Genomic DNA, 27,336 nt, shown 5'->3' on the forward strand with positions numbered 1-27,336 from the left:
GGTGGGCTCGGCCGGCTGCCCACAGCAGTTGTGGATGCAGCATGCATACACAGCCCCAGGCCACCCCAGACTGTGCTGGCACCTTTCATTACAAGCAGGAGTAATGTAGCCAACTCGCTCCCCACAGCCAGGGGAAGGTGCATACCAGTGCCAATGTTTTTATTAAAAGCTGCTTACCAAGTTACTAAAAAGGGGGCCTTGAAAGAGCGAGTTGCAAAGGTTAATTGTGGCAGTAGTGTGCACAAACGGGTGACGGGTGACGGGCCTGCTCAATTGTCTCTGGCACAAAAGCCCAGGCCTTTCCTTTTTATTCCTCTCTGCCTGTTCTGCCTGTGCTAAATCACCTTCCACCATTTCTCTTGTCTGTTCCAGTCCCCTCGTCTGAAAGCACTTTTAATTTTTTTTTTTTTTTAAACTTCTGTTGGCTCCATTTTGACAACATGCTTAGGCAAACTGTCTGACAGCAGTAGTGATGCTGTGAATTAATTGTTGGCCCAGACAACCCTGGCCCTTCTCCTAGTGGGGGGGCCCCCCCCCCCCCCCAATGGCATGGGGTCAGGGCAGAGAGAGCTAGGCTGCCTCCAGCCTCAGCCCCAGCACTTGCTTGCTGTTTAGCAAGGTTAAAAAGGTGTCTGCTGTTAATTTGCTTTCAAATGCTGACATTTGAGCTTTGTTCATTCCCAAATGAATGTGCCCTCACCGTTGCTGCCTGGAGGACAATACAGAAATGTTGGGCAAGGGTACTCAGTAGAGGCACAGTGAGCTGGAGACACGAGGAACCCTGAGATGAGGCCCTGGGAGCCGAGAGCAGTGAGAAGGGCAAATGGTGGGTGTCTCCGGAGGGTCAGGTCCTGAACAGCTAATGAACCCCAACACTGAGGCAGCCAAAATCCCCTGAGTCCATGGTCACTTTGGATAGTGTGAGTCTGGCCTCCAGCATCCCCAGGGTGGAACACGCTGATCCTGGTAAATCCTGGCCTGGTGGCCGACTGCCAGTCCCCCATGCTCTCCATGCCACCATGGGCACATGCCTTGTGCTGAACTTCTGCCCTGTGTGGCTCCCCCAGATTTGGGTTTCCCAGTAGTATGTGACCCTGATCCACAAAGGACTCCCCTTGGCCCCCCCCCCCCCCCAGCCTCCCAAATCCCTTCCCGCCCCCTTCCCCATGGTTTGTGGTGCTGCCCATGCGGCAGATGCTGCTGCAGCAGAGGGGTGAGGGAGGGGGCCTGTCCCCACATGCCTTCCCAGCGCCAGGGGCTCATAGCTCCTCAGTGAGCCCCGGTGTCTGGTGGGGGCCTGGCAGGCATTGCCACAGCCCGGCTTAAGTCTGCTTCTTTTCCCATTCCTGCAGAGAAAAAAGAGAGTGATGAGACATCAGAGGTGCAGGAGGGAGCACTGAGCCCTCTAAGGGCCTCCCTCCCTACTGGGGGGCTTTGGATCACCCCAGCATCTTCACAGGCAAGGTCACTGATGCCCTGGGCATCGTGAAGGTGATGTTGTCACCCCTGCCCATGCAGCCGCATACCTCCTGGGTCTCCCTGCAGGCTGGGCTCATGCCAGCAGCCAGTGCCAACCAAGCAGGACCAGCCTGGCTGCAGGGGACCCTGTCAGCACCCCTTGCTTTTGGAGTAGGGAGCATCCACAATCCCCAAAATTCATGGCCAAGTACAGAGACAGGATGAAAGGCTGAGATTTCCTGGGGGACAGGGGTAGAGAGGGAGAGTGAAGCAGGACCTTGGCTTTCCGCAGCACGTTTCCCTTGTTGGCAGGGAGGATGGAGGGGCTTCTCTTCCTCAGTTCGGCTGCACAGTTGACAGGGACCAAGTGCTCAGCGGGGTTCCCATTTGGCTTGTTTGTAGCTTCCTGTGGAAAAGGGGGAGGAGAAGGAGGATTTCGGGGACCCAGGGAACAGGGAATGCCAGGAAAGCAGAACCTGTCATGAAGTCAAAGCTGATATGGCCAAGCCTAATCAACGCTTTGTTTCCCACCTCTAACCACCAGGGGTGTCCCCTCATCCCCACATGCTGCTTCCAGCACTATCCTAAGCCCCTCTGCTGGATGAAGCCAGAGCTGTGGCAGTGAGGAAGAAGAGGTACACACCCCGTTCTCCACCTTGCAGGTCACAGCCAGCCCCAGGGCCAGCCCTCCTGCCAGCGACTGCTTCAGCCGCTCCTTCACTTCAGTCAGCTGGAGCTCCAGGTCAACGCGGCGCTCCTCCTTCTGCCGGCACTGCTCCTCCAGTACTGCCACCTGCTGCTCCAGGTCCTGCAGCTTCAGCCCTGCTCACACAAGTGTGCACAGCTCAGCACGTTTGCCTGGACAGGCCCGGGGCTGAGGCTGTGGGGACCGCGAAGCCACCCATGCTCCTGAGTAGAACGCTAGATGGGGCTGCTGGCCCAGGAGCACGCTGCAGCCAGCTCTGCTCACTGCAACAAGTGCCACCGCCATGCCACCAGCCTGGTGTCCCCCTATCAGTCCTTCCCACTGTACCTGAGTGCATTAGAGCATTCCTGGTCACAGCACCCAGGTGGCACTGACCCACCTGTGCTGCCCTTCATCGCTTCCCGCAGCTCTCTCTTCTCTTTCCGCAACAACACCAGCTCGCTGCGGATTGCTGCTTTCTCCTTCTCCAGCTTCTCCTTCTCTGTCAGAAACTGCCTGGCATCCTCCTCGGCCCGGTTCTTCCCGTACCTGTACTGGTTGGCATCTGTATGCACAAAGGAGAGCCTGTCAGGATGACTCAGGAACATCCCACCTGAGCCCAGCCCCAGCTGTGTGGACACCTCCCGTGGTCCTGCTGGCCTGGCACAGCTCAACCTGGGACCCCCTGTGGGAACAGCCCCCTCCCAGGGACCGGGGTCTCCCTACAGAGGTTTGCAGCCTGCTGCCCCACTCCAAGGCCCCTCTTGCAGACCCCCACTCACTGGACGCGTGCCTCTTCACTTTGACCTGTGGGTCCACCCGCCGTGACTTCTCACTGCAGGAGGATGCATGGCGCTTCACCTGGGCTCCTGACGGCCGCCCCGGCTCCTCCTGGGCCTGCGGTGTGGATGGGAGAGCATGCCGAAACTCCTGCAGGGCTGCCCCAACCTGCCAAGGCTCTCCAGGGCATCTCCTGTAGCCTGGCCACAGTGGTGGGACACAGTGAGCCCCTGAACCCTGCTCACCTGAACCTTCTCATAGGGAACGTCATCATACACCACGCGAGAGGAGTCCGGCTGGCTGTTCTGGGAGGAGCTGGCCCACCTGCGGGAGCAGGGATGGGTGTTTGCCACCGGATTCCTTTCCAGGTTGTCCCAGGCAGACCCCTGAAGAGCTCTTCGTTCTCATTGCTCTTCCTACCTTGCTCTCCCAGCTCTGGGCAGGGACCCAGCTTTGCTTTTGAGCAACCACCCTGTGCTATGAGAGCACACATATCTCTCATCAGCGTTACTAAAACAACTTCCACTTCCAATCCTGCCCAAAGAAAGCTGCTCTGCCTCAGGATATTCCAGCCCTGGGATGCCACCTCTCCCCCAGCACCTGCCACCTCTCCCCCATCCCCATCCCAGCATTACCCCTGCCCCAGCACAGCCCCTGCAGAGTGGAGCACAGCCTTACAGGTAGGAGTGCCTCACGGCCGTCACAATGTTGACGATGGTCTCCACGTCCACATAGTCGTAGTGCAAGGCCTCTGGCACTGTCTGGGAGCCTGTCTCCACCAAGAGGAGACCCAGCCAGCGGCCCAGGTCTTCTGAGCAGCTCGCCTGTAGGAGAGAGAAAGGCCTGGGGACATGCCCTTGCATCCCTGGGCTTCATTGATGGGCACAGGAGGGGAACCAAGGCACCAGGCACATTTTGGCTTTAATTATCACAGCAGGTGCTCCCCCCAGCTAGGCAATCCCCAGGGCACATCCCCATGGGAGGTGATGTGCCCAGCTCACCTCCAGCACGGTCACCTCCTGCCCATTGCGAAGGATGCGGAAAGCGAAGGGGTGCTTGGGGCCCAGCCCCGGCACCACCTCACAGCCCAGGAGGACAATGGCATTCACGTGGGTGCGCAGGTCAGTGCGGTCCTTGTGGAAGTAGAGGGTGTTGGCCTTCAGGCGGCACCAGCGCTCCTTCCAGCACTGGTTGACCAAGACGCTGAGGTAGCCTGGGGAGTGCAGACCCGACAGAAGGGTCTAAGCACCCACGACAGGACCTTGGACACCCACAGCAGGACCTTAGGATCTTATGAGACGGGACTGCCCAGGGATTAGGGCATGTCTCCCTGCTCATGGGCAGACCGGTCCTACTGTGCCTCAATGTCCCCAAGGCATGTCCCAGCTCTCCACAAGCTCAAGGGGAGCTCCCCCCACAGCCCTCACCCCCTGCTTGCCCCCATAAAGCCAGGCTCTCCAGGGGAGGGGGCCAAGGACCCATCTGTGCCCCAGGCGCCCACGAACCACAGCACGGGATGTCCTCCTCAGTGGAGGAGGTCTGCGTGTCCTCAGGGGAAGGCTTCTTCTTGGAGAAGCTGATGATCCTGGTGATCTTCTTCCCCGCTGCCCGGCTCATTGAGCCCTTCAGGTCAGCCAAGCCACTCTTCTTGCCTTTCCCTGGAAGGGGGAGAGCCCCGATATCCATGCACACATCACAGCATCCCCCTCACACCAGGATGGATGCTGCGAGGTGCAGTGCACCCGACAGGAGGACAGCCTGTCCCAGGGGGTAGGGGCCGTACCGTGCTCGCAGAGCTCCCTGCGGGCCATGGGGGAGGAGGTCTCACCCATCACGACGCTGTCCGAGTCGGAGGTGTGCTTCTCCTGTGACAGCCTCTGCAGGGAGGAGCAGGGCAGGTGCCCTTTCAGCAGCGCCACTCTGCTCAGCCCCAAGCAATGACCACGGTCTGACCATGGCCTTTGTCCCTCCAGCACAGGGCTGGGACATCCCCCTGGTGTTGGGGAGCCCCGTGAGCCCCACAGACCTGCTGTGAGGATGGGAAGGGCTCCCTACACAGCACCAGGAGTTCAGTGCTCAGGATATCCTCCTGGTCTCCCTCTCTCCAGGCTTGGTCACCAGCCCCACACAGCGCTTTGGCTGGTCCCTGTCACCCTGACCAGAAAGTGTCACCTTATGCAGGTCCATCTTGCAGGGCATCACTGGTGACACGGGGGCTTCCATCCCGCCCACTCCTGGGCTGCTTGTTTCCTTTATCACCTACAGAGAAAAGGCAAGCTCTCATCTCACTGTCCGAGCCCAGCTGGCCCACAGGGCCGTGGCTCTGCAGCACCCGTCCCTGCTGCCCGCCACGAGGACAGGATAGCGAGCCCTGCTTGGGGCACAAACCCTGCTTGCCTGGGGCCTTGCACCCAGCTCAACCATTGTTAAGGTGGGTGGTCAGAAGATCTGGAAATTTTGGACATGAGGGATTCACGCACCAGGTCACACAACTGTCCTGCTGGCTCTGTGCTCCTCAGGGCCCCCCATGGCACATCTCCCCACGGGAGAGGCATTGCCAGCCCCTTTCCCAGCCATGGGCTCGGCGGCAGAGCCGGTCACTTCCCCGCCTCCCACCCCCAGAACAAAGACAGGAAAGGGCCATGGGGAAGAGGAGGAGAGCAAACATCCCCACCCCGGTGCCCAGCGAGGGGCTCGAGCTATCAGCACAGGAGACGCCCAAGGCTTGGGAAGTGTCTGGCCAGCCATCCCCATGCCCGATAAGAGATGCAGGAAGCCCCCTTTCTCCCCCTTCCCCAGGGCAACCCACTCCCCATCGCAGCCTGAGGAAGGCTGTGGGTGGAGGGGGGTGGCGGCGGTACCTTCAGCCACTCCTCAGCCTGCTCCTTGCTCTGCACGGCCAGCACTAGCGCCTCGGCCCCCGGCAATGAGAAACGCAGCTCGTGCTTCTTGCGCCGCCCGTCCTTGGGGACGTAGATGACATTGCAGGTGCCCAGGGGCACTTCCACGTGTGGCTGCCGGTCCTTGGAGCTTTTGTAGCACTGGGTGAAGAAAAGACAACTGCTCAGGGTTCAGCCTCTCCTGCTGCCATGCCCAGATGGGGCCCTTGCAGACTCCTGAGCCAGTGGCACAGATGGAGGTGGTTCCATCTCTGCAACACAGTCACACAAGGGCTGTGGGATGCCTTCTCCCTTTGCCCCACTAGCCAAGGGGATCCCAAAAGTGAGGAGCACTTCATTTGCTTGCAAGGAAAGTGACAGCAACCCCTGCACACACTGCAGACCAGTCGCAGCCTCAGGGCAGGGTCTTGGTTTGGATATGGCTATTTTTATTTACTCTGTGGCTGACCTCCCTCCAATGCACCCAGGGATCTCTCCCCACCCCTCATGCCCCACAGCTCTGGGCTTACCAGCAGTTTGCCATCCCGTATAATGGTGAGCTGCTTGGCCCACTGCCCAAAGCGCTTCTTGCGCAACAGGAAAGCGCAAATCCTACAGTCCTTCACCAGGTTCATGGAGGCTTCCTCTGACGGCCACTGGTGTGTCAGCTGCTGGCCCTTCCCCTCCTCCTCCTCCTCATCATAGGACTCGTAAGAGCTGCTCATGGCATCTGAGTCGTTGTCTGGAAGGGAGCAGGCATGTCACCCCAAGCAGCTCCCCATCCCGGGGAGCTTTTTTGCAGGCTGAAAGCCATTCCTGGATGTACCTGTTCAAACCTCAGGGGTGGCTTATTTCCTTGCAAGCCTCAAACCTGCAAAGGCTGGATGAAACCATCTACCCTCAATATAGGGTCATGCATTGGCTCTCTGCCCTACAACTCCCTAGTGGGGTATGGAGCAGTGGTTTTATGGATATGCCAAAATACATCATGGGGTCTGAGAGCAGAGGTTTGGGAGGTGGCTGCCTGGCACACTGGAGAGGAGCGAGTCAGGAAGGCCCGGTGCCTCCCCATCCTGCTGGCACCACAGTGCAGGCACAGCCACATCTCACCCCTGGGCACACCAACAGTTCTTCTTGGCTTGGCTCAAGCCCACATCTCGGGGCTGGACTTTGGCAAAGCTCTCTGTCCCCTGCCAGGTGAAGGCACCTGGGTACCTACAGGAGTTCTGCTCCCCGTTCATCATGGTGACAGGGTAGTTGCTGTCTGCGTCCTCGTAGTAGCCATCCTCGATTGAGTTGGGGGGGGCTGGAGCTGTCTGCAGAGGAAGCAGAGGGCAGCTGGGGCTGCTGGCTGTGCATGAGCCTGCGTGCAGGGCAGAGTGAAGCACACCTGCCCCAAGCACATGCAGACACCAGTGGTGTCGAAGCATCGCTCCCCTCCATGGCTCCAAGCTCAGCTCATTGCCCCCTTCCCTGCCAAGTTGGAGGAAACAACTCCTTGCACAACCAGTGTGTTGGGATGGGAAGGAAGCGGGAGAGGAGGGTGCAGGCAGTTTCCTTCCCCGGGAGGAGCTGGCATGCTGCTGAGGGCCCCTCTTGGCTGGGCAGGGTGGTGGGGGCAGGTGGGTGCAGACAGGAGCAGGACTCACTGCGGGAGGTGATGTACTCGGGGGCCTTCCCTGGGCCCAGGGGCAGTGCTTCCTCGTAGTAATCCTCGGGCGGGGGGGTGGTGGGCAGTGGTGGAGGAGGGTCTGTAGGAACCTGTGGCAGAAACCCCACCGGCATGAGCGGAGAGGGCCCTGAAGGGCCAGCGGGCACTCTGGTGGCAAGGGACAGGGATGGGTCCCAGCCACAGCCACCTCCCCGTGCTGGATTTCACAGGTGGATACACCAACATACGGTTTTTGCTGGCTGGCTCCTCACAAGCTCTAATCCAACACCATCGCCAGTGTCCCCGTCCTCCTCCTGCATATCCTGGAGGTCCCGCAGGTCACAGTCTGGGTTGCGAGCAAGCGTTGAGGGTGAAGGGAGCAGTCCCCAGGCACAAGGATGCAGCTTTCACCACCGTTCTTGTCCCCTCTGAGTGCCCCCACTGTCGGCTGGGACCCAGCCCAGCACAGCACCTGCCCAGTGAGACCCCGGCATTGCTCCAGGATGGCCACACATACCGAACTCCTCGAAGAGAGACTCCACGAAGCTGGTGCCATTGCTCAAGGAGGCTGTGTTCACATACATGAAGTCCACATCCTTCCCTGGGGGTGAGGGGGAAGCTCTCAGCCCAGAGATGGGCAGGACAGCCAGGTGAGCACTGACACCTCCCCCAAATCACCCACCCGAGGTCCCAAATCACCTCCCGGCCAGGCAGACTGCACCACGCCGTGGGGCAGGAGGAGATGAGGAGCCCCCAGGGACACTGCTGGCCCCCAGGGAGGGCCAGAAGCCCCTGGGTGCCCAGCCCCTCTGCCTTCCTATGGAAATCCCTGTGCTCAGCAGAAACTGGGAGCAGGAGGGCATCTGCGAGGTAAACACTTTCAGCAGAAGCAGGGGGCAGCCAGCAGTGCTGATGCCAGCACCCAGGGGAGAAGCAGGGGAGAACTGGGAACAAGAGAGAGGAGCAAAGTGCCCCGAGGGTGCTGCTGGGCACTGGAAACAGAGGCAGTAGTCTCATGGGCAGGGAAAACTCATCTGTGCCTTCAATAATCTTCTCCTTGCCCTGCTGGGCTGGGCCCATCTGTGGTCCCAGGCTGGGGACGCACTGCCAACAGGGCAGTTACCAGGTCCCTTGGGAGCAGGACACTGACCTGCGGGTGGCTGCAGCTTCTGCAGAATGGTGGAGACAGCCAGCTTCTTCTCCTGCGTGGTGGCACTCAGGTACTCGCGGTCCAGCAGCTTGAGCAGGACGCTGAGCTCAGGCAGAAGCTGGTCCACCACTGGGGGAGGCAGGAAAAAGCCCTTCAGTTGGGGGGGTCGGGGTGTTGTGCTTTGCCTGCAGCCCCCCAGCACATGGGGAAGTGGGGAGCAGGAGGATAGAGACACTTCCCAAGCCAGCCCCGTGGCCTGGCACATTTAAATCCAACTTCCAGCTCAAAACTGGGATAAGCTCAGGAATTTCATCAGCCTGTGCCTTGGGGACATTTCTCCCCTTTTCACAGTCAGGCATGCAATGCATGCTTGGCCAGGGCAATACCAGAGGTGCTAAAATAAATGAGCAAAGAGGATTAAGATGAGGCAGAAAGGGCTGGACCACGTGGAAGACCCCTGCATGGCTGCCAAGCGCACATGTGCTCTTTCTGCACGCACACTCACCCAGGCACCGGCACACAGCCTGCTGAGCCCGCTGATGGAAACAAGAGCTCTGCAGGCTGCTGCCATCAAAGGGCTCAGCATATGTTTCCATGCAGATAAAACTACCCCTGTCCTCCCTGTGGGGTATCGTTGTGCTGTGTTGATGGAGGGAAGGAAGGAAAGGACTCCGAGATTCCACCTCCAGAGCCACCTGGCAGTGCCACTCCAGGACAGAGCCATCCTCCCCAGCCCAGCACCAGCAGCTCCTCTGCCCTGCAGCACCCCACAATGCCACCAGCACCTCCCCAGGCTACATGGGGAGAACCCAGCTAAAGGCAGGAAAAGAGAGCAGGGCTAAATAAAAAAATAAAAAAAAAATACTTAATGCAGTGTTTGGTGCGCTGGCGAGAAGGGAGGGCAGCACCTACAGAATCCAGTGCCTGAGACAGCCCAGCTCTGAGAGGCTGGGTTCAGGGGCTCCAGCAAACCTGCAGCTCGAGGCTATGGAGTGTGGGGAAAAAATAATAATAAAAAAATAATAAATCTGCTGTTTCTTCCAATGCATCTAGATCTTGGAAGTAGCTGAGCATCATCACAGCACAACTGGGGCAGTTGTGCAGCTGGCTGTGGGTCTCCAGGGACAGAGGAAGAGGCCAGAGGTGATTGCAGAGGAGCCTTGGACGTGCTGACCGATGGGGATGCTTGGCAAAGATGAAAGGAGAGCACAGGCTGCAGCAGAGCCGAGCACCAGGGCTGCTGGACACACTGCCTGGGTCATACCAGTCACCTGCTGGGGAGGGGGACACGAGTGGCAGGGAGGCAGCCAGGGTGTTCGGAATAAGAGCTGGCTGCCCCATAGCTGTGGGGCTGCCCAGCAAGCAATGCCGAGCTGGGTGGCAGTGAGGGGACGTTTCCCAGGGCCTGGGCAGGGTGCTGTGGTGCAGCTGATGTTGGATCCTCGTTACTTATGCTCATAATGAGCTTCTGCTGGGCCCTATCCAAACACCACAACCACTCTGCCTGGTACTCAGCAAAATCTGGTTTGACCCAGCATTGTGGCACAGCAGGGACAGTTGCTGTTAAATCCTGACTGCCTTCAACCCACAAGTAAGTCCCCAGCAGGGCTGGTGCAGCTGGCTGGTAGCTTAGTAAGAACAACTGCACTTTCAAAGCTTTTTGGCTGAAGGGGAGCCCTATGTGAGTGGGTTGATGCAGATCAGCACCCAGCCAAGACGAGCCCCCCAGGTGAGAAGACAGTGTGCCTGGCCCCAGAGCACTGCCTCCCTGGGATGAGGCAGGATGTGGCTCACAAGCCTCTTCCTGCTGACAGGCTTCTATCTCCGCAGACCTTCTGCTTCCTCCTCCCTGCCCAGCGCCAAGCTAAACACCGGCATCAGTCCATCGGCACAGCCAGCTTTGCCAGCACCAGACTCCTGTGGGCAGACCCAAGGGGCAGGCAGCTCCCAGGAGGGGAGCTGGCAGCATCCCACAGCCCATGGGGATGAAGAGGGCACACACAGTGGAACTGGGGCTCCTGCTCAAGTTGTGGAGTTGGAAACAGCAGACCTGAGACCCAGGTCCTGCTGTTGCTCTGCATGCTGCCCCCTCCAGTGCACACCTCCGGGGAGGACCTCCCACCACAGCCCCCAGCCCCGTGGCAGGGATTTGCACCAGCTGAGTGCTGAACACGGTCCTATTAATAACCCTGAAGCTGGTGGCATTCACTGCCAGAGGAGCAAGGGGACCCCCGTGCACACACGCAGTGAGAATGGCTGCTAAGCAAGGCTTGCTGTCTGGCATTGCAGCCTGCTGAGCTCACCCGCGGGTGCATGAAGCCGAGCCGGGCCAGCACTGAAGGCTCCTTTGTTCCCCCCAGCTGAGCCGTCCCCTACGTCTCCCTTGTCAAACATGTCCCCAGAGCCGGGGGGGGGAGGGGCGAGCTGCTCAAAGGGGCCTGTGATCTGCAGCGGGTGCGCAGAGCCGAGCCTGTGCCTGGGGGAGCAGAGGAAGGGAAGGAATTAATTTCCTGCGCTCGTTAGGCTCCCAGCCCAGCTAAGGTTAACAGGGGCTGCAGGAAGCCAGGAGAGATTGCCCATGGGCTGTGGATGGCATGGATGGCCGCCTTAGCAGGGCCAGGGGCTCAGGTGCCAGGGGGGTGGGCACGTGTTTTGTGCCAGGGCACAACTGGGGATGCAGAGCCTGGGATGAAGGTGGCGGCAGGATGTCACAGGGCACTGCAGGACAGCAGGATATCACAGGGTCCTGTGGGACAAGGTGGTGCAGCACTGGAGCACTGAGCAGGTGAAGGGGCCGCAGGGACCCCAGGTTCCTGCCATGCCATGGCCTCACTCACAGGGCACCTTCAGCACTGACAATCGGGTTCCACCTGTCAGGAGCCTCAGGTGTTTCTCCCACACCCTGAATCCCGTGGGAGGGCCCCGCTTTGCCAGGCACAGGGTTTGGACACAGATATCCCAGCGGAGGGAGCAGCACCAGCCCTGGGATGGACACGCACCCTGCTCCCGACTTCTAGCCCATCCAAGCACCGCAGCAGTGATGGGAAGGGGGCAGAGGTCCCTGAGCCTCTCCCAGGAAGGCCAGAAGCTGTGGCAACAGATGGCTTTAGCGTGAGCCAAGCTAGGCTGGATGGGCTGGGGGAGACCCAGGGCAGCACCCCTGGGATGGAGAGAGCTGTGGAACGGCCTCAGGCTGTTGCTGCTGCTAGGACAGGGAGGCAGCACTTCCTCCGCCGACAAAACATGCCCCAGGGGCAGCACCAAGTGGGATGCTGGCAGAGGAGCTGCATCCCCTCCCCGCAGCAGCAACCCACCACTTCTCCCCACCTTGTGCCCAGGCCAACTCTAATTTTAGACCCTGGGAGTGCATCCCCCTTGGGGAGCAAGGCATCCTGGGTGGAGATAAGGGTTTGGGAGCAGCTGCAGAGCCCACCTCCCCCTCCCCAGCCTCTGCTTGGTCATGGGAGCAGGCAGCAGATCTTGCTCCAGCAACCTGCAGGAGGAGGAGGAAGATGCTCCAGCCAAGCTGATGCATTAGTTTCCAGCTTTTTGAAGGCACAGACAGAGGACAACACAGGTGGGGGGTCGCAAAGCAAAGCTGCTTGGCACTCACAGCCCAGCAGAGAGCCCCGGGGGGGAGGTGCAGTTTCCCAGCCAGCAGCATGGTGACATTACTGCAGTGGACTCCACAGCCACAGCTCTGCCGTCCCCCCCAAGCCCCAGCCACTCTTCCTCCTGCACCAGGTGGAGGCTGGGGGGCAAGGGGGCTAGGGGAAATCGGATGCTGGGAGCGACTGCCATTGTTTGTAGCTAAAATAAAAGCCAAGCAAACATAAATCCTTCCTGTTGGCGCAGGCAGGGCTGCAGGATGCTGTGCCTGCAGAGGAGCACTGTTTAGAGCTGCCCCTGGCAGTAAACAAACAGTTATAGCCCTGGTTATAGATGTCATAAAGTGTGGGTAAAAAATAAAAAAATAAAAAGTGTGGGTAAAAAAAATAGGACAGGGAAGGGGGCACAGGCAGGGATCCTGCAGGGAGGCCAGACCCTCCGCTCGCACCTCCCCAGCCCGATGTCAAGGGGCTGCTCCCATTCACCCGGAGCTCCTTTGCCACAGACAGAAAGAAGGCAGGCATGGGGCTGGTGACAAAGCATCATGGCAGGCAGGCTCCCAGCGTTGTCCCTTCGTGTCCTCGCTGCCTGATGGCCCCACAGATCCTCGCCCAGTGGCATGGGGCACATGGGATCAGCTGGGTTGTGCTGGCGGGTGAGGAAATCAGGCAGGAAAGTACTCCTCCTGCCCAGCAGCTTGGCATGCTCCCGCATGGAGGGGTTGAGAGAAATGCCAGCCATTAATTGTCACATTTAAGCTCTGGAAACATCCCATAACAGTGGAAGATTTGCTAAGGGGCCACTTCATGCCGTGAATCATTTTTTCCCTGGAAACAAGGGCCCCTTGAGCAGGACGGATGCGGGGAGTGCCTCAGCCTCCACTTCCAACTCCAGCAGCAGAAGCCTGAGTGCTTTGGGCTGGCTCCTGCATGGATGGAGCCCGTACTCATCTCTCCAACCACCACCAGCAGAGATTTATGCCCTCACCAAGCACCCCAGGCAGGCATCCCCTCTCCTCCAGCCATTCATTCCCAGCTCAGGTGCCGCAGCATCCTCAGCCTGCTCCTTGTGCCCTGGGGGGGGGAGCCCATCCCCCCCAGGAGACCCCCAGCACCCCATGAAGCAAGGCTGCATCAGGCAGGGCTGGGCACACCTCCTGGGGAGTGCATCACCTTGACCTTGCAGTAATTAAGAACCTTAGCCGATAACCTCGGAAAATCAGCCCTGGGAGGTTAAGGTAAAGCCTGCTTGCTCAAGGGGACAGTGAGTCCCCCCCACTGGAGCCACCCCTGGCTGCTCATCTTACAGCGGGGAGATTGTGGGTTTCACAGGGCCCCATGGCTTCTTTCCCTCTGCAGCACTGGGAGAAGGGCAGAGATCAACCAGGGGGATGAAAGAGCCAGAAGGTTTGCCAGCTGTGTTTGCTGAGCCACTGTTATCCTTGTGTCTCCTCAACACGCACCCCAACATGGCCAGCAGCTCAGGACTGTCCTGGCCACCTCCCTGTCTGCTGCTTTCAGCACTTGTCCTGTGCCTGGCACAGCTATGTGCCAGCAGCAGCTCTCCCCTGGTATAAATAGCTCTGCTGAAAGCCTTATCTGGCAGCCTTGCTCTCGGCGACCCTGGAGGAGAGCAGCTGAGCAGTGAGCCCAGCCCAGGGCAGAGTGGTGCTCCCAGCCACGCATCCCCCAGCCCTGTGAGCACCTCATTCAGCATCACCTCGTTCAGGATGGGTGCTGCTAGGCAGCCCTCACCAGTGTGCATCCTTCCTGCAGTACCTTTCACAACGCCAGTTAAGCCTCCAGGTGCCCTGAACAAGACTACCCTTCCCACCACATTGACCCTAAGAGCAGCTCCTGCCACAGCAGAGTGGCTTCACAAGCCCGAGCTCTGCAGGTAATAATTAACAGGCTGATTAAATCACCCCAAACATCTGTGACCAACACAGATAATGACTCTTCAGTGTCCCATGCTGCAGCAGGGCTCCTTGGCTGGGGGCTGCCCCCTCTCTGCTGACATTGCTCCCTCTCCTAGAGAGGATTGCCATGGTTTGTTTTAGCTCACCAAAAGCAAACTTTCGTCCTCCCAAATGAAGAGGCTGCAACTGTCCCCACCCCAGAGGAGAAGGGCGTGGTTTCTATATGGCCCTCTTACAGCTGAGTGTAGCAGGAAGCCAAGCAAATAAAGGCACACAGGCACAGCTGCTCTGGGTGGGGTATTCCTGAGCCAGGCTGGGGAAGGACCTCTGAGCCTGGGGGATCCCCAAACCAGGTACAAGTTGTTCCCAGCCACAGCTCAAAACAAGCTACACAATCAGCTCTGCAAGCATACAAGGCTCACTTGTTCCAGGCTACATAGCAAAACTGGGTGCAAGGCAAAGTGGCCGTGCTGCAGGATGCTCTGCAGGGCCAGCGGCTGAGGATGATAAGGGCTGCTGGCTGAGAATGTGTTTAAATGATGAAGGGAAATGAGAGGTTTGAGATGCCCTTTTAAAGGAATAGTCAGGCAGGGGCAAGACCTGCTGAGTAATGTATAAAAACAAGCTTCTGAGAGAGAAGAAATGTTAGGATTAGCCAGGACCGAGAATAAACTATGCTTTTTCCAACCAAAATTTTGGCGGCAGCCTCTTCAAAATAAGCCCTGCAGCCAGCAGGGAGCAGCAGGTTGATGCCATCTTCCCCCCCCCCCCAACACCAGGAGAGGCCCCAGGAGAGGGATGGGGTGGGCTCATTCTGTCTCCAGAACGGACATCCCGGCCCTGTTGATGGGGCTGGGAAGCTCTCTGCATCCCAAAAGGCTGTACTCTGCATCCTGTGCATCACCCTTCCCAAAAACCATGATCCAAAAGATGTCAGGTGGGGCAGAGGTGCCTTTATAAGAAGAGAGGGAGGGATGTCATGCCTGGCCTGAGGAGGCAGAGGAGGACACAGCAACAAGACAGGATGGAGCAGGGGACAGCCACCAGCCAGCTCCCCTTTTCCAAATGCTTTCAGCTGTGTTGCACAACACAGGCACCTCTTTTCAGACGGGCTGGGAGGAGAAAAACACCAACAGGGGTAGAAAACACCTATGGGGGAAATATCCCTGTGGAGTCAGCACCCAGGACACCCCAGAGCCAGCCATGCCCAGAACCCCAGGGTGGGACAGAGTCCTGCTCAGCAGCCACCTCTCCCCATCCCCGTTGGGAGGGCCACCGAGGAGAAGCAGAGGGGAAAAAGGGGCACAGCAGAGGGTCTCCGTGCTCAGGGGCCAGGGCTGTGCTGCCAGAGGATCCTCAGAGGGCAGGATAAGCGTGTTTGCTCAGCTGAGAACAGCCCTTCCGTTTCCTCCCATTGGCGAGCTCCCGGAGCATCAGGTGCAGCAGCAAGGCCACCAGCCCGCGGCATTTCCAACCGCCTTAACCCCTTCGGGGCAGGGGCATGGAGCCACAACAGCCGGTCTGGCACTGTGGGAAAGCTGGCAAGCACAGGCACAGGGGAAGATGTGATGGCTCTGTTATTGCTGATGGCTCTGGCAGTGCCTGGACTGGTTTACTGTACCTGTTTTTTAACTCTGGCACAAAAAAGCCAGCTATCAGACCTGTTCCTGCACATCTATTCCTGGCTCTGCCCTTTATGACCTGTTTCCCAAAGCATAAGGTGACACTAGGGTCGTGCAAAATGGGAGACAGAACCCACCAGACAGGGAGCCAGAAAGGGGAGGTTTGCCCATCATCACGCCTGATGGGTTTAAATTAAAACAAAGAAAAAACCCACCCCCCCCCCCCCCCCCAAAAAAAAAAAAAAAAAAAAAAAGAAAGCCAAAGCCATTCCTGAAGCAGCTCCCCCAGGTGTTCTCCTGCTAATTGCCAGCGATCAGAGCATGTCAGCGTGGCCCAGCCCTCCCTCCTATCGCTCCCAGGATCACAGGCACACGAAACCCACTTTAAAAAAAAAAAAAAAAAAAGGATTTTGAGAATGGAAACTCCTCCCTGCAAAGGTCTGTTATCATTCCAAGCTGTTACGAAATGTCAGTGTTTTCCACCGCCTGGCAAATAGCCCTTCTTTGATGAGCCAGGAGGCTTTATCGAATCCAAAAATCGAAGGGGCTGCGGGACTGACCGCCTCGGGGGAAACCTACAAATAACTTATTTTCCTCCTGCCCCACCGTGGAGGCTGCAGATCATGTGTGGTGTCTGCGGGGTGATTTGAGCTCCCTGAATGGCATGACTTTCAGTGCTTTTGTCGGCCGTGGTGGGTGGCAGGGCTCAGCACCATTCATCCCGTGTGCCCAGGCAGGGGGTGCCAGCCCCAGGGCTGGTTGTGCCTGACAGGGACAATGTGGAGATCCTGGGGAATCTTCCAACCAAGCTGCCCTGGAAGGGGGCATTTAAAGGATAGTATGTAGGACTGACGGTTTTGATGTTAATTTTAATGGAAAAACAGGTTATTTCTGTGTAGGAGGTACCTGTTCCTCAGGGGACCTTCAGCAGGACTGGATGGGATGGCAACTGGTGCAAGAAATAGTTAAGGGGATGGGACGTGAGGCTGGGATGTCAGGCACCACTTCAAGCCTTGGCTCTGCATGTCCTTATCTCGGGTCCCTGTGAGTTACTTGGCTACTGGACAAGAGGCAGATCTCAGGCCAAGCCCAGTTTTCACCCACTGACCTCCTCTAAAAGGCCTCCCAGCTGCTCAGGAGGAGAGAGCTTCTTCAGACCCTTACAGCACAGTTCTATTTCCCTGGGCTGGGACATAGGACCTCAGCGTGGGGGCACGTCGGCCTCTCAGCTCAGCACATTTCCACCGGAAAACTGCATTTCCAGGTCGAGAGGAGACGCTGGGAAGAAGCAGGTTTCCCAGACAGCCCGCTGAGATACCAGAGTCCCCAGGGTTGCTTGCTGCAGGATGCTAACCTCGTGCGGCATGAGCCAGGCAAACAACACCCTGCCTGCCTGCTACACTTGGTGCCAGCACCCTGGGGCCACCTGCCCACCTGGGGGACCAGGGCAGCCCGAGGAGGGCTCAGCTCCTTCACACACACTATAAACAGGCTGCCAGCAGTGCCTCTGGAGCCGAGCAGCTCAGCTCCCAGCGGAAGGAATGGCTGCAATGCAGGGGGGAGCTCCGCACTTGCCCAGCACTAACAGCTGGCTCCAGCTCACTGCTCGCCCCCTTCCTTGCAGCGGGAGGGATTCCTGCAGCCCAGTTTCAGGCGGCAGGTCAAGAATGATCCCGGCGCCCTCCTGCCAAGCCCGATGCCTCCCCATTCCTGTGGGTGAGCTGGAGCCAAGTTTATCCCTTACACATCTCTGCTGGCTTTGCTGGATTTAGACCGCAGATAAATTTGGTGCAGGACCTAAATTCCCCTGACACTAAAGGTCAGGGAAGTGCCACTAACAAGAAAAAGTGAGCACAGCCCTGCTAGAGCAAAGCCTCACGGCACCGAGCATCTCCCCAGATGCAGGCACATATGCATTTCTCCACCACCACAGCCTGGAGTGACTGCCAACAGCCTCCAGCACTGATGTCGAGCTGAGCACAGCACCACTCACTGCACAGCCTGCAGGCAAGGCTCAGCTGGAGAGCAGAAAGCAGGAACAGAGCTGGAGGATCACAGAGCAAGAGCAAGTCAGGGCACATGTGGGGCTGAACAAGGCTCCAGGTAAACAAAGGGGCTGCCAGAGAGAGAAGAGATGTTGGACCTGGGCACAGGGTTCCTGCCCACTTCCAGACCAACCCCCCTGCCCACCGAGCCCCCCCACCCTCCCTGCAAAGCCAGCACCCAAGAGAGATCCAGTGGCTCTGGGTGCTGCACAGCGGGGCTGGAGGAGGTTTACGTTAGCAAAGAGCGATCCGGGTGCCAACAGCAATTCATTACAAGCTCTCCAAGCAAAGCAGGCAGGACCTCCACCACTACCATAGAAGGCACCTACGGGGGGATAAGAAGCAGGGGAAGCCCATGGGGAGTGGGGCACGGTGGGCTGCAGGCAGCCCTGCAGGGCTCAGGCACTGGGGCTCCTCCGTGCCAGCCCTGTGCCATGCCCGTGCCCACCTCCCCCCAGCCCCAGGAGGGGCTCAGCAGTGTGCTAGCACCCCTGGCCCTCCCCACAGAGGGGTCCCACAGCCCTGGGAGCCCATGGGAACATCCCACATCAGGTGGGGGTGGTTGCCCAGCAGCTCACACAGCAAAAGATGGGGGGCAGATGAGGCTCTGCTCTCCCCTTTGCCCACCAGTGAGGTCCCCTGGGACCCTTGAGGATGGTGCTGGCCCCATGTGTCACTTGGGAGCACAGCCCGGGCGCGCCCCCCCCGCAGCAACAGCCTCCTTCAGAGCCAACATCCTGGGACTGGTGTGCAGGGTGAGCTGCAGCTGTGGGGGAAGGTTGTCCCTGCCCCTGTCCCCGTCCCCTCCTGGGCTGCTGGGCCCCCTGACACCGCTCTCCAAGCACCACCACCATGAGCTGCATCCCGAGAGCTGAACTCCTCAAACCGCGATTCCACTGCGGAAACGCCACCCAATCCTTTTACATTGGGAAGGGGAACTCTTAACCCTCGGGTCCTGCTGGTGCATTCGTCAGCAGCAGCAGCAACACCCCCTTGCCCCCCAGCCTCCCCCTGCTCCCCCTGGGACCCGCCGACCCCAGCTGAAAGCCGGCACCTTTCCTACATGAGCCTGATGCCACCAGCTCGTGTGGAAGGGTATGGTGGGGATCAGGCCCTCCCAGACCACTGGCACTTTCCCCGTCTGGGAAAACTCTCAGGGTCCCAGCAGCTCTGTATGGAACCGGTCACCCTGCTTGCTGGGACAACCAATTCCCCCACAGAGCTCCCCAGGCACTCACACCCCATGGACTCCCAAGCCAGGCTGTGACTTTTCACCCTCCCGACCCACAGAGGGGCCACATCGCCAGCACCAGCACCAACCCCAGCCCCAGCCCCAGTCCCAGCCCGCACCCCACACCAGGACACCCCAGGGTCTCGCAGGAACGCACACGGGGCAGGAGACGAGGTTCTAATTTCCCAATCTCTCCCGCACCGACCCCACGCCCCCCGTTCCGCGGGGGGTCCCGCGGCCCCTTACCGCTCTGCCGGTCCATGGTGCGGTGCCGAGGGCAGCAGCGGCCGCCCCGGCAGCTGGGGGATGCCGAGTGGCACCGGCGGCGGGGCGGCCAATCGCCAAGCCCGCCCCTCCCTCGGCGAGGGGCAGCCCTGAGCACCGGCACGGCAAGGCACGGCCCGGCACGGCTCCGCCCCGGGCCGCCCCCGCCGCTTTCGTGGGTCCCCCCCACCCCGGGGACAGCGCCCGGCGGCCGCGGGGCTCCGGGGTTGGAGGTGCGCGGTGGGTGTCCCCCCCTCCCCCCAGGAACGGGGCTGGGGGCTATCGGGGCTCGGTCCCGGATCCTTTCCCGGCCCGGGGGGTGGGGGGGGGGCTGCGGGGACCTCCCCCTTGTGGCACCGCCTGGAGCGCGTCCCCCCGGCATGTCCCGCCCGGAGCGCGTTAGGTTTGGAAACTGCAGTTTGGGTAAAGAACTAGGGGCTGTGCCCCCGCCCAGAGAGCACCCAGGGGGCAAGCATTCACCACCACCCCCCTCCACACCCCCCGTGGCCCATTGCATTGCCCCTGCTCCTGCATCGCCCCCAAACCTTCCATATCCATTCCTCCTGGTGCCCCTCCTTGGCGCGGCCACTGTTCCCCCTAGCAGGGACACTGGGGGACACCCGGACCTGAGAGGCTGGCAGAGCACGGGGACAGTGTTGCAATGAGGGGAGAACCTCTTGCAACACGCTCTTGCTCCGCCAGTACAGTTCCCCCCCCCCCCCCCCCCCAACCTGTCACCTCTGGGGTGGTGGTCAGGGCACAGGGCACCCACAGGCAACCAAACCCGGCTGGTTTGTGGCTGGTATTTGCGGAGCAGCCAAAACAGCAGCATGGGCTCAGGCACCGCTAGCTGCCAGGGTTGGCTTTTGGGCTCCCTGGGGCATGGACGTGGCACATCCCAGTGATGGGACCCCACAAGGGTCCTGCTGCTACCTGCTGCCCTGGAGGGCATGGGGCAGGAGAGCTCTCTTGGCTCCAAGAGGAATCAGTGGCCCCTGCCTCAGTTTCCCCATCTTTGCCATGCAGCTGTGGCGAGGAACAGTTAGTTAGTGCCCATAACATGCTTTGAAAATGAAAAGCCTCTCATTGTTGTTATTATTATTATTATTATTATTATTATTATTATTAATTAACAGAAGCACTGGCTCCTCCAGGCTTTATCTCTGAAGGTGCTGTTGGAGATGAAGTTTCTCACAGTCCCAGACAGCCGAGCTTGCTTTAGGGAGCTGCAATTTACGGGGGTGAAACCATAAATACAACTGGTTCACTTACTGCTGCACTAATGCCAACAGGAGCAATTACCAGCACAATTTTACCCTCCTTGCTCCTGTCCCCACCAGCGCAAAGCTCCCAGAGCAGGGGGACCCACACCAGAAAAGATGTTAGTGTGGAAATTACCCTACTGGTAAGAAAAAACAAAAACCCATGGGTGCTGATACCCCAGCCACCACTGGGAAGCACAGCAGCCCCAACCCCTGCAGCTTGCCCGCTCCCTGCTCTCCTGGCCCTGGCCAAACCCGAAGAGCAGCAACAAGCTGCATAAGGCAGTAGGTAGCTTGGGTTATTCATTTGAGAAGAGTTTAGTTTTGGGACAGCCTTGGAAGCTGTCATTGCAGCACTTTGGGAGGAGAAACTGGCTCCGTAGCACTACAGGGGTTGCAGGGCAAGGCAACAGCAGGGGAAGCACTGGGGCTCGGGACTGCACTTTGACCCATGGGGGTGCACCCTGCTCCCCAGGGGTCCTCCTCATCCCGTCCCATGTCCTGGATTTCTATTTCTGGGACTAAATGGTGAGGCTGAAGGTGCCCTTGTGGCTGCCCCTGGTGGGACCCTGGCTTCCTGCAGATGTACCCAGAGCATCGCCCCTCACCACGAGGGGCAGCAGCGATGGGCACCAAGGGGCTCACGTGAAATTAGCCCCTGACAAAACCCAAGGCTCAATACAGAAACAAGGTTCGAGAAGAAAAGGAGACAAAGAGCATAAAATTATCTGTGAGATTCCAATTCACTCTCAGAGGTGCAGAGGGCGCCTCTGCCACGTACAGTACTGAGAATCATACAGAGCTGCAATATAGAGATATTTCTATGTATATATTTATAGGTATGTATATATTTATAGTGCACTGCTTTTAAAACAGCCGGGCCTGCTTCTTCAGCTCGTTCCTCTTCCAGAGGGCCAGGCGGTCGAACTCAGCGATGGTCATGCCAAAGATCTGGTAGAACTCCTCCTGGGAGAGGTGGCGCTGGGGAGAGAGGGGCTGCTGGGGCAGGGCGGGGGGGGCAAGACCCCCACCCCGGTCTGATAGCACCCACAGGGGCTGCAGGGGGGCAGGAAGCCACATGGGGGGTCTTGCAGGGTGTGATGGGGTCCTGCAGCACCTATGTGCTGCTGGGGCACCGTGGAGATACTCCTTGCTCGTCCACAAGGACAGGCTATGGGGACACCCTGCATGTAACCAGGTACCTCTGTGATACCCCAAGGAGACTGTGCCCCGTGGGAGAGGCTCGCCTCACCTCTAACCGAGTCCTGTCCACATCTTTGGGCAGCTGGTTCCTTCCCCTCGTCTTCACCAGAAGCAGCTCGTAGGGGTATATCTGCAGGGGGACAGAGGGCATGGCAGAGCTCGGGGGCCAGAACACAGCAGTGGGGCCACACCACGTTTAGTAGGGCTTGGGTGGCACAGCTGCCCCCAGGGCCTGAGGAGGACAGGGCAGAGGGGGGGATTTGCTTTCAGGCTGACCCTAATCCACCCTGGGCCACCTCAGTAGCTGTGCAGGGCAACCTGAAGGTCTGCTGTTCGCTCTGCAGTGCTAGGAGTGACCCAGAGACAAGCTGAGCCTGGGAGCACCAGCAGGGCCACCCCTCTCTGTTCCTCACCCGGGAGACATTTCTGCTCAGCAAAGGGCTGGGGACCCTGCCAGGATGGGTACAAAGTACAAGGATGGGTACGTAGTACAAGGATGGAGCTGTTGGGTAGGGAGTGAAGGGGAATGAAGGGAGGGCATTGCAAGGAGATGGCAAAACTTCCCCCTAACAGGGTCTGAGGATTTAAGGGCACTTCTCTGGGTGTCACCTCTGGGTTGCAATCACTCCCTGGAGCAGAGCCATCGTACCTTGTACTCTGTGGGGACAGAAAAAGACAAAAGAGACATTAGCCAGCCCCCCTCTGCTGCGAGCATCCGCCCTTGGAGCTGCAGAGATACCCTCCCTCCTCCCCATCTCCCCCCTCTAGCCCAGACCCCATTTTCTGGAGCTGCCCACAGTGGGCTGGGCAGCCCCACAGTGCCCCATACCCATGGGGTCCCCAACCTTTGCCATCCCCAGCCCGCAGCACCTTACCTCGCATCCCCCAGTTGACGGCGTTGGTGCTGTCATAGTGGAAAAGCTCCGCGCTGGGAGGCTGCAGGAGGGATGTGCAGAGAGAGGGAGGGGTGAGAAGGGTCCCCTCCAGAGTGACCCCCTCCAGCACAGCACCTCCCACATCCTGAGAGGGGACGGCACCTGCCTAGCCCAAAGCAGGACCCACTCCATGCGCCTGGCAGTGGGGAAACTGAGGCATGGGGAGGAGAATGGACAAGGGAGTGACAAGCCCAGGTCATGGGGAGGCAGCACCAGGTCTCCCAATCCCTAAGGTAAGGAGCAAAGCAATGCGACCTGCAGGACGGGGATAAGATCTACCACTGGGGCTGGACTTCCCTCTCCAGCAGTGTCCCACTAAGGATTATTTGGGGTTGGCACAGAGCAGAGGTGGCAGTGGGGTGTAGGGGGGAGCAGCAGGAGGCACTTACCCTGTGCAGCCCATTTCTCCTGTAGGCAGGGAGGGAGGCCGACTTAGAAATGAGGGGGTCTGCAAGGAAACCACCACGGGGCATAAAGGGGCTGGCCCCATGGCACAGAACAGCACCAAACCCATGCCATGCATCCCTTCTCCAATGCATCCCTTCAGTTACTGCACAGACATGCTCCTGTGACCCCAGGCTAGTTGCTCAGAGCTGGTTTGCCTTCCCAATACTGCCCAGCTCCAGACTTGCCTGGCTCTGTCCCCTTTCCATCCCCAGCCTGGCTTCCCCATGCTGGAACTCCCCTCCTGAGCACCCTCTTCTGCAGCAGCTCTCCCTCCTTCATCCCAACAGCTCCCTTCCAAACCTCCTCCTCTCCTGGTTTCTCTTCCCCCAGCTCTCCCAGCCCTGCCCTGGCACAACCAGTGGGGGCTCCTTCCTCTCCCCACGCCTCCCCAGGTACCGACACCTCCTCCAGCCCCTGAGCTCCAACCTTTGGCCCCCGGGGAGGAGCAGGTGCAGAGGGGCGAGGGATGCACTCACCGCTATCAGCCAGGTAGTGCATCCGGGGGGCTGCAAGGGGAGCAGAGTTGTGTCAGGGGGGTGAGAACCACCCCTCCCCCTCACCCCCCCCAGTCCTGCTCACAGCCCCAGCTCCACGAGGGCAGCTGTGCCATGAGGGAGGAGAGCATGAAGCAGGCAGGGGCATCCACACCAGCAGCAGCTCTAGGTGCCAGGAGGTCCCAGATGTGCCAACAGCACACAGTAAGCCCATGACAGCTCAGAACCACCCCCCATGGTTGTGCTTTGTCATTTCCAAGGGTCCCCCACTCCCATGTCCTTCCCCCCTGGGTGGGATGGACAAACAGACGGACAGATTTCCTTACAGCCATTGAGGGAACCCTCGTAGCCAGCCGTGTGCAGGGCTTCTCTGCTGCTGGCCGAGCTGTGAGGGGGTGTCCAGGGGTCTGTGTAAGAGTTGGAGCGAGCCTTCATCTCCTCCCTCAGGATCAGCCTGCCGATGCCGCTCTGGATCTGGGCACGCAGGGAAAGCCACTTGCACCACTCCCATCCCTGCTGCAGTCCCCCGTGCCCGCTGGCACGTTACCTCCCAGGGACAAAGTGCTGGGTGCATCCCAATCCTTCAGCCCCATATTGCAGGTGGCCGAGGGGGGAGAGATGGCAGAGGGCGAGGGACAGTGATGGCAGCAGCATCCAGACCATGGAGCAAGGAGATGATGTGGAGCTCGCAGCCACCTCTCCCATCACTCCCCTGCCAGGCAGCGGGAAGGGGCATCACTCACCTTGTGCATGCCCCGCTCGTACCCATCCTCTTCACCTCCTGATGAGAACCTCCGGGCCCGGGGGGCTGCAAGGAGACACATAGGGGGGTCAGATGGGTGAAGGTGGGGATGGGAGGCAGTCCCCAGCTGCATGAGGACAGCCAGGTCCCAAGGGCTGCTCGGATTTTAGGGTCACTCTGGCAAGTATCTCAGCTCAAACCCATCTTCAGGTTGAGGTCCAGCCCGGGGAGATACCCTCCTTGGGGGTGCCTGATTTAAGGGGGGGGGGGTTGGGTTTCCCTTTCCCACAGCACTGGGGTGGGGGGGGGCGTTACCTTTGGGGGAGCTTTGGAAGGACCAGTACTCTGACTCGGAGTGGTAGTAGGGGTCTGGGGAGTAGGCAGGGCTGTACTTGGACGACTGTGCAATGTCTTCACTCGTTTTGCTTTTGGTGGCTGTGGGGATGTCGTCTGTGAAAGGAGCATGGAGAGCTATAATGAGGACACTGAGTCCCTCTTGCAGCACCTGCAAACATCCACATTGGGACAAACACAAATCTTCTTCCCTCCCCTCTCCCTGGTGGCCACCAGCCATTTTGTGCTTGGGACAGACCAGAGCAGAGCTGGAAATAATCCATTTTCAGACCACTGACACCTCCTGGAGACATGGATGCAGTGGCAGATGGTGGGGATGGTCACAAACACAGTTTGGCTGGACAGTCCCCAGGGGGCTGACAGCCCCAGGCCCATGGCACCACAGCAAGCCCCAGCACCACCAGCACCCATGTCCCCAGGCTGTCATGGCACCCACAAGTGTCCAGGCACCCAAGGGGGGCTCACATAGGAAGGGATGGAGGCAGGCACAGTCCTGCTGGGGAGAAGGCAGCAGGGGGGTTACTGCCGGGGCTGGTGGCAGCAGCAGAGGAGTGGCCCCAGCAGCTCCGGCTGGGGAAAGGGCTCAACCCCTGGGGCCAGGACACTTTCAGGGGAAGGGGCACCAAGGACAGACTGCGCTGGACCCTCTCCTGCTTGCACAGCTTTGTGGCTGTCCCACAGGAGCCAGGCACCGGGCAGAAAGGTGCAGGCAGAGCCACCCCACCACCCAAGCAGGCACAGGGGAGCCCACAATGGGCAGCTACTTACAGCAGCGGGCACAGGCAGCCAGCGGGGAGTTGGGCACGTGGGGAAGGGGAGCCCGCAGAGAGAGAGAGGACACAGTTACTGCTTTGGGCTGCTGCTGCCTTGCCGAGTTGGCAAGCAAGTGGGGAAAGTGCAAGCCAGCCCTGCTGGGGCACCAGCTCCCCCAAGCCTCCTCCCCACCCTCCAGCACCCCTGGGCACATTTCCTGCAGTATCCATCCAGGAAGGGCTGTGATTTTATCCAAGGGCTCCATGTGAAGCTGTAAAGCCCCATCTTCATCCCTTTCCTGAGGCTGCTCTGACTCCTGGGGTCATGCTCGTCCCCTCTGCCACCCCTTGTGGCCTCAGTCCCCCTCCCGGGGCTCTTCCTGTCCCCTGCCCAGCTCTCACCTGCGCCCTGCTCCTGCCCTCTCCTGATAACCACCCAAGCCTGGGCTCCCTGCTATCATCCTCCCATGAAGGGCACATCCCAAAGCTGCCTTTTTCTTGCACTAAACCTAATTAAAGGGATTCTGGAGGGGAAGCAGGCACACTGGTCCCCACAGCGCAGCTCCCCAACACCTTTCCTACCCATGTCTCTCCCCATGCCCCTAACAGAGACCTAGGCTGGTGAGCAGACCCTGCAAGCAGCGTGCACACTGACCGTGTCGCTTGTAGATGGGAGGTTTCCGGTAGATGTTGCTCTCGCCGGCTGCTGGGGAAGAAGGAAGGGAAGAAAAAAGGGAAGAAGGACAGATGGGGAGGTCAGTGCGAGCTTATGGAGAGTGGATGGGATGGAAGCCCTCCAGATGCTGCCCCACGTCAGCTTCCAGCACACAGCTGCCTCCAGCTCCAGGTGCCTGGACGGAACCAGGCTGGCTCTGTAATGGGGCCAGGAGCTCAGCTGGGGCTGGGGCGGGCAGCGGTGGGCATGGGGCCATGCAGCGAGCACCTCAGGTCAGCATGCACTGCGGGAGGGGGCACAGCCGGAACCGCCAGCCCTGCCAGCCGGCAGCAAAGCACCGCGGCTCTGTCCGGACCAGGTTCATGGCATGAGGGGGTTGCCAGTGCCTGAGAGAACCACCTGTGAGCTACCTGGGGGGCACAGCAAAGTCAGCCAAAGCCTCTTTCCGCAGCAGAGAGAGAAAAGAGCCAGCTGGGAGGGAAAGCGAACTGCAGCCTTGTGCCAAGAGCCCAGGGGCTGGACAGCTGAGCTGGCGGAGCAGGGAGGGGGCCATCCATAAAGCACCGACCTGCAGGAGGGCAGGGCCCTGCTGGGGATGGGTGGGGGGATGGCGTGGGAGCAAGGGACAGTGGTGGGGAGCCTGCAGGTGTCCTTGTGGTTTGGGGTGTCACCTGTGTGCCGGGGGTCCCACACTCTGGTGGTGGGACAGGGCAGTGGGAGATGCCTGAAGCTGGGCAGGGTGGGCTGGGGCTCTCCTCCGGCTCCCCTGCCCATGCAGGAGGACAGCTGGGTGGCTCTGCCTGCTTCCCTCCCTCCTCTCCCGCCTCTGCCCCCACCCCCGTGGGCTCTGTGTGGCTGGGAGTGGGTGGTGGCCCTTACCTGGTGGCCCCCTGCAATCCCTGCAGAAGGGGAGCAGGCAGCTGGCAAGCCCAGAAGAGTCTGGGGAGAGGGAGCGGCGGGCCCTAGGGGGAGTATAAAATAGTCTTCTGTAAAGGTGGGGTGCGGAAAGGCCTCTGGCAGACACGCGCCGCCTCGTGGTCCTGGGGGAGGCAGGAGGGGCAGGCTCTGCAGGGTGTGCAGGTGGAAGGAGGTCGGGCAGGGGAGACAAGAGGGACATTGAGGGGGTCAGGCAGACTCTGGGAGGCTCTGGAACACCTGGGTGGTGATGGAGAGGGGGGA

The 27,336-nt window shown here is 59.6% G+C and overlaps 2 protein-coding genes across 17 annotated transcripts in view; both read right to left on the reverse strand.

Annotated features, from left to right (window-relative positions):
• Positions 1-116: 116 nt before the first annotated feature.
• LOC118157885 (actin filament-associated protein 1-like 1) lies at positions 117-19,403 on the reverse strand. Its single transcript, XM_035312401.1, has 19 exons — positions 19,275-19,403; positions 8,604-8,732; positions 7,971-8,054; positions 7,702-7,799; positions 7,443-7,563; positions 7,022-7,108; positions 6,333-6,544; positions 5,785-5,964; positions 5,096-5,182; positions 4,707-4,800; positions 4,429-4,581; positions 3,925-4,136; positions 3,602-3,747; positions 3,169-3,247; positions 2,926-3,040; positions 2,544-2,708; positions 2,102-2,280; positions 1,736-1,864; positions 117-1,346 (listed from the first exon to the last, which is right to left on the reverse strand). The coding sequence occupies exons 1-19, from the start codon at positions 19,288-19,290 to the stop codon at positions 1,323-1,325; spliced, it is 2,310 nt and encodes a 769-aa protein (XP_035168292.1). The 5' UTR covers positions 19,291-19,403; the 3' UTR covers positions 117-1,322.
• Positions 19,404-20,396: 993 nt separating this feature from the next.
• Positions 20,397-27,336, reverse strand: part of LOC118157882 (actin-binding LIM protein 3) — a 45,639-nt gene continuing 38,699 nt past the window's right edge. For 6 of the 16 annotated variants that reach the window (XM_035312394.1, XM_035312395.1, XM_035312389.1 and 3 more), the window contains 10 exons: positions 26,137-26,187; positions 24,691-24,825; positions 24,377-24,441; positions 23,960-24,107; positions 23,616-23,645; positions 23,082-23,140; positions 22,633-22,693; positions 22,407-22,414; positions 21,807-21,887; positions 20,397-21,535 (listed from right to left, as the gene is read on the reverse strand). In XM_035312394.1, coding sequence (XP_035168285.1) covers positions 21,422-21,535; positions 21,807-21,887; positions 22,407-22,414; positions 22,633-22,693; positions 23,082-23,140; positions 23,616-23,645; positions 23,960-24,107; positions 24,377-24,441; positions 24,691-24,825; positions 26,137-26,187 — 752 coding nt within the window. In that variant the 3' untranslated portion in view covers positions 20,397-21,421. The remainder of the gene's footprint in view (positions 21,536-21,806; positions 21,888-22,406; positions 22,415-22,632; positions 22,694-23,081; positions 23,141-23,615; positions 23,646-23,959; positions 24,108-24,376; positions 24,442-24,690; positions 24,826-26,136; positions 26,188-27,336) is intronic. The other 10 variants (XM_035312396.1, XM_035312390.1, XM_035312383.1 and 7 more) reach the window with 5 other exon arrangements.

Source organism: Oxyura jamaicensis (genome assembly GCF_011077185.1).
Source record: "Oxyura jamaicensis isolate SHBP4307 breed ruddy duck chromosome 13 unlocalized genomic scaffold, BPBGC_Ojam_1.0 oxy13_random_OJ106579, whole genome shotgun sequence".
NCBI classification, from domain to species: domain Eukaryota; kingdom Metazoa; phylum Chordata; class Aves; order Anseriformes; family Anatidae; genus Oxyura; species Oxyura jamaicensis.

Excerpts from the sequence above, each read along its gene's own strand:
- LOC118157885 (XM_035312401.1), bottom strand. Across the intron at positions 6,545-7,021 it reads GAACGGGGAGCAGAACTCCT|ACAACGACTCAGATGCCATG; the intron begins GTAGGTACCCAG and ends GCTCCCTTCCAG. Across the intron at positions 1,865-2,101 it reads CCTGCAAGGTGGAGAACGGG|GAAGCTACAAACAAGCCAAA; the intron begins GTGTGTACCTCT and ends CCTTTTCCACAG.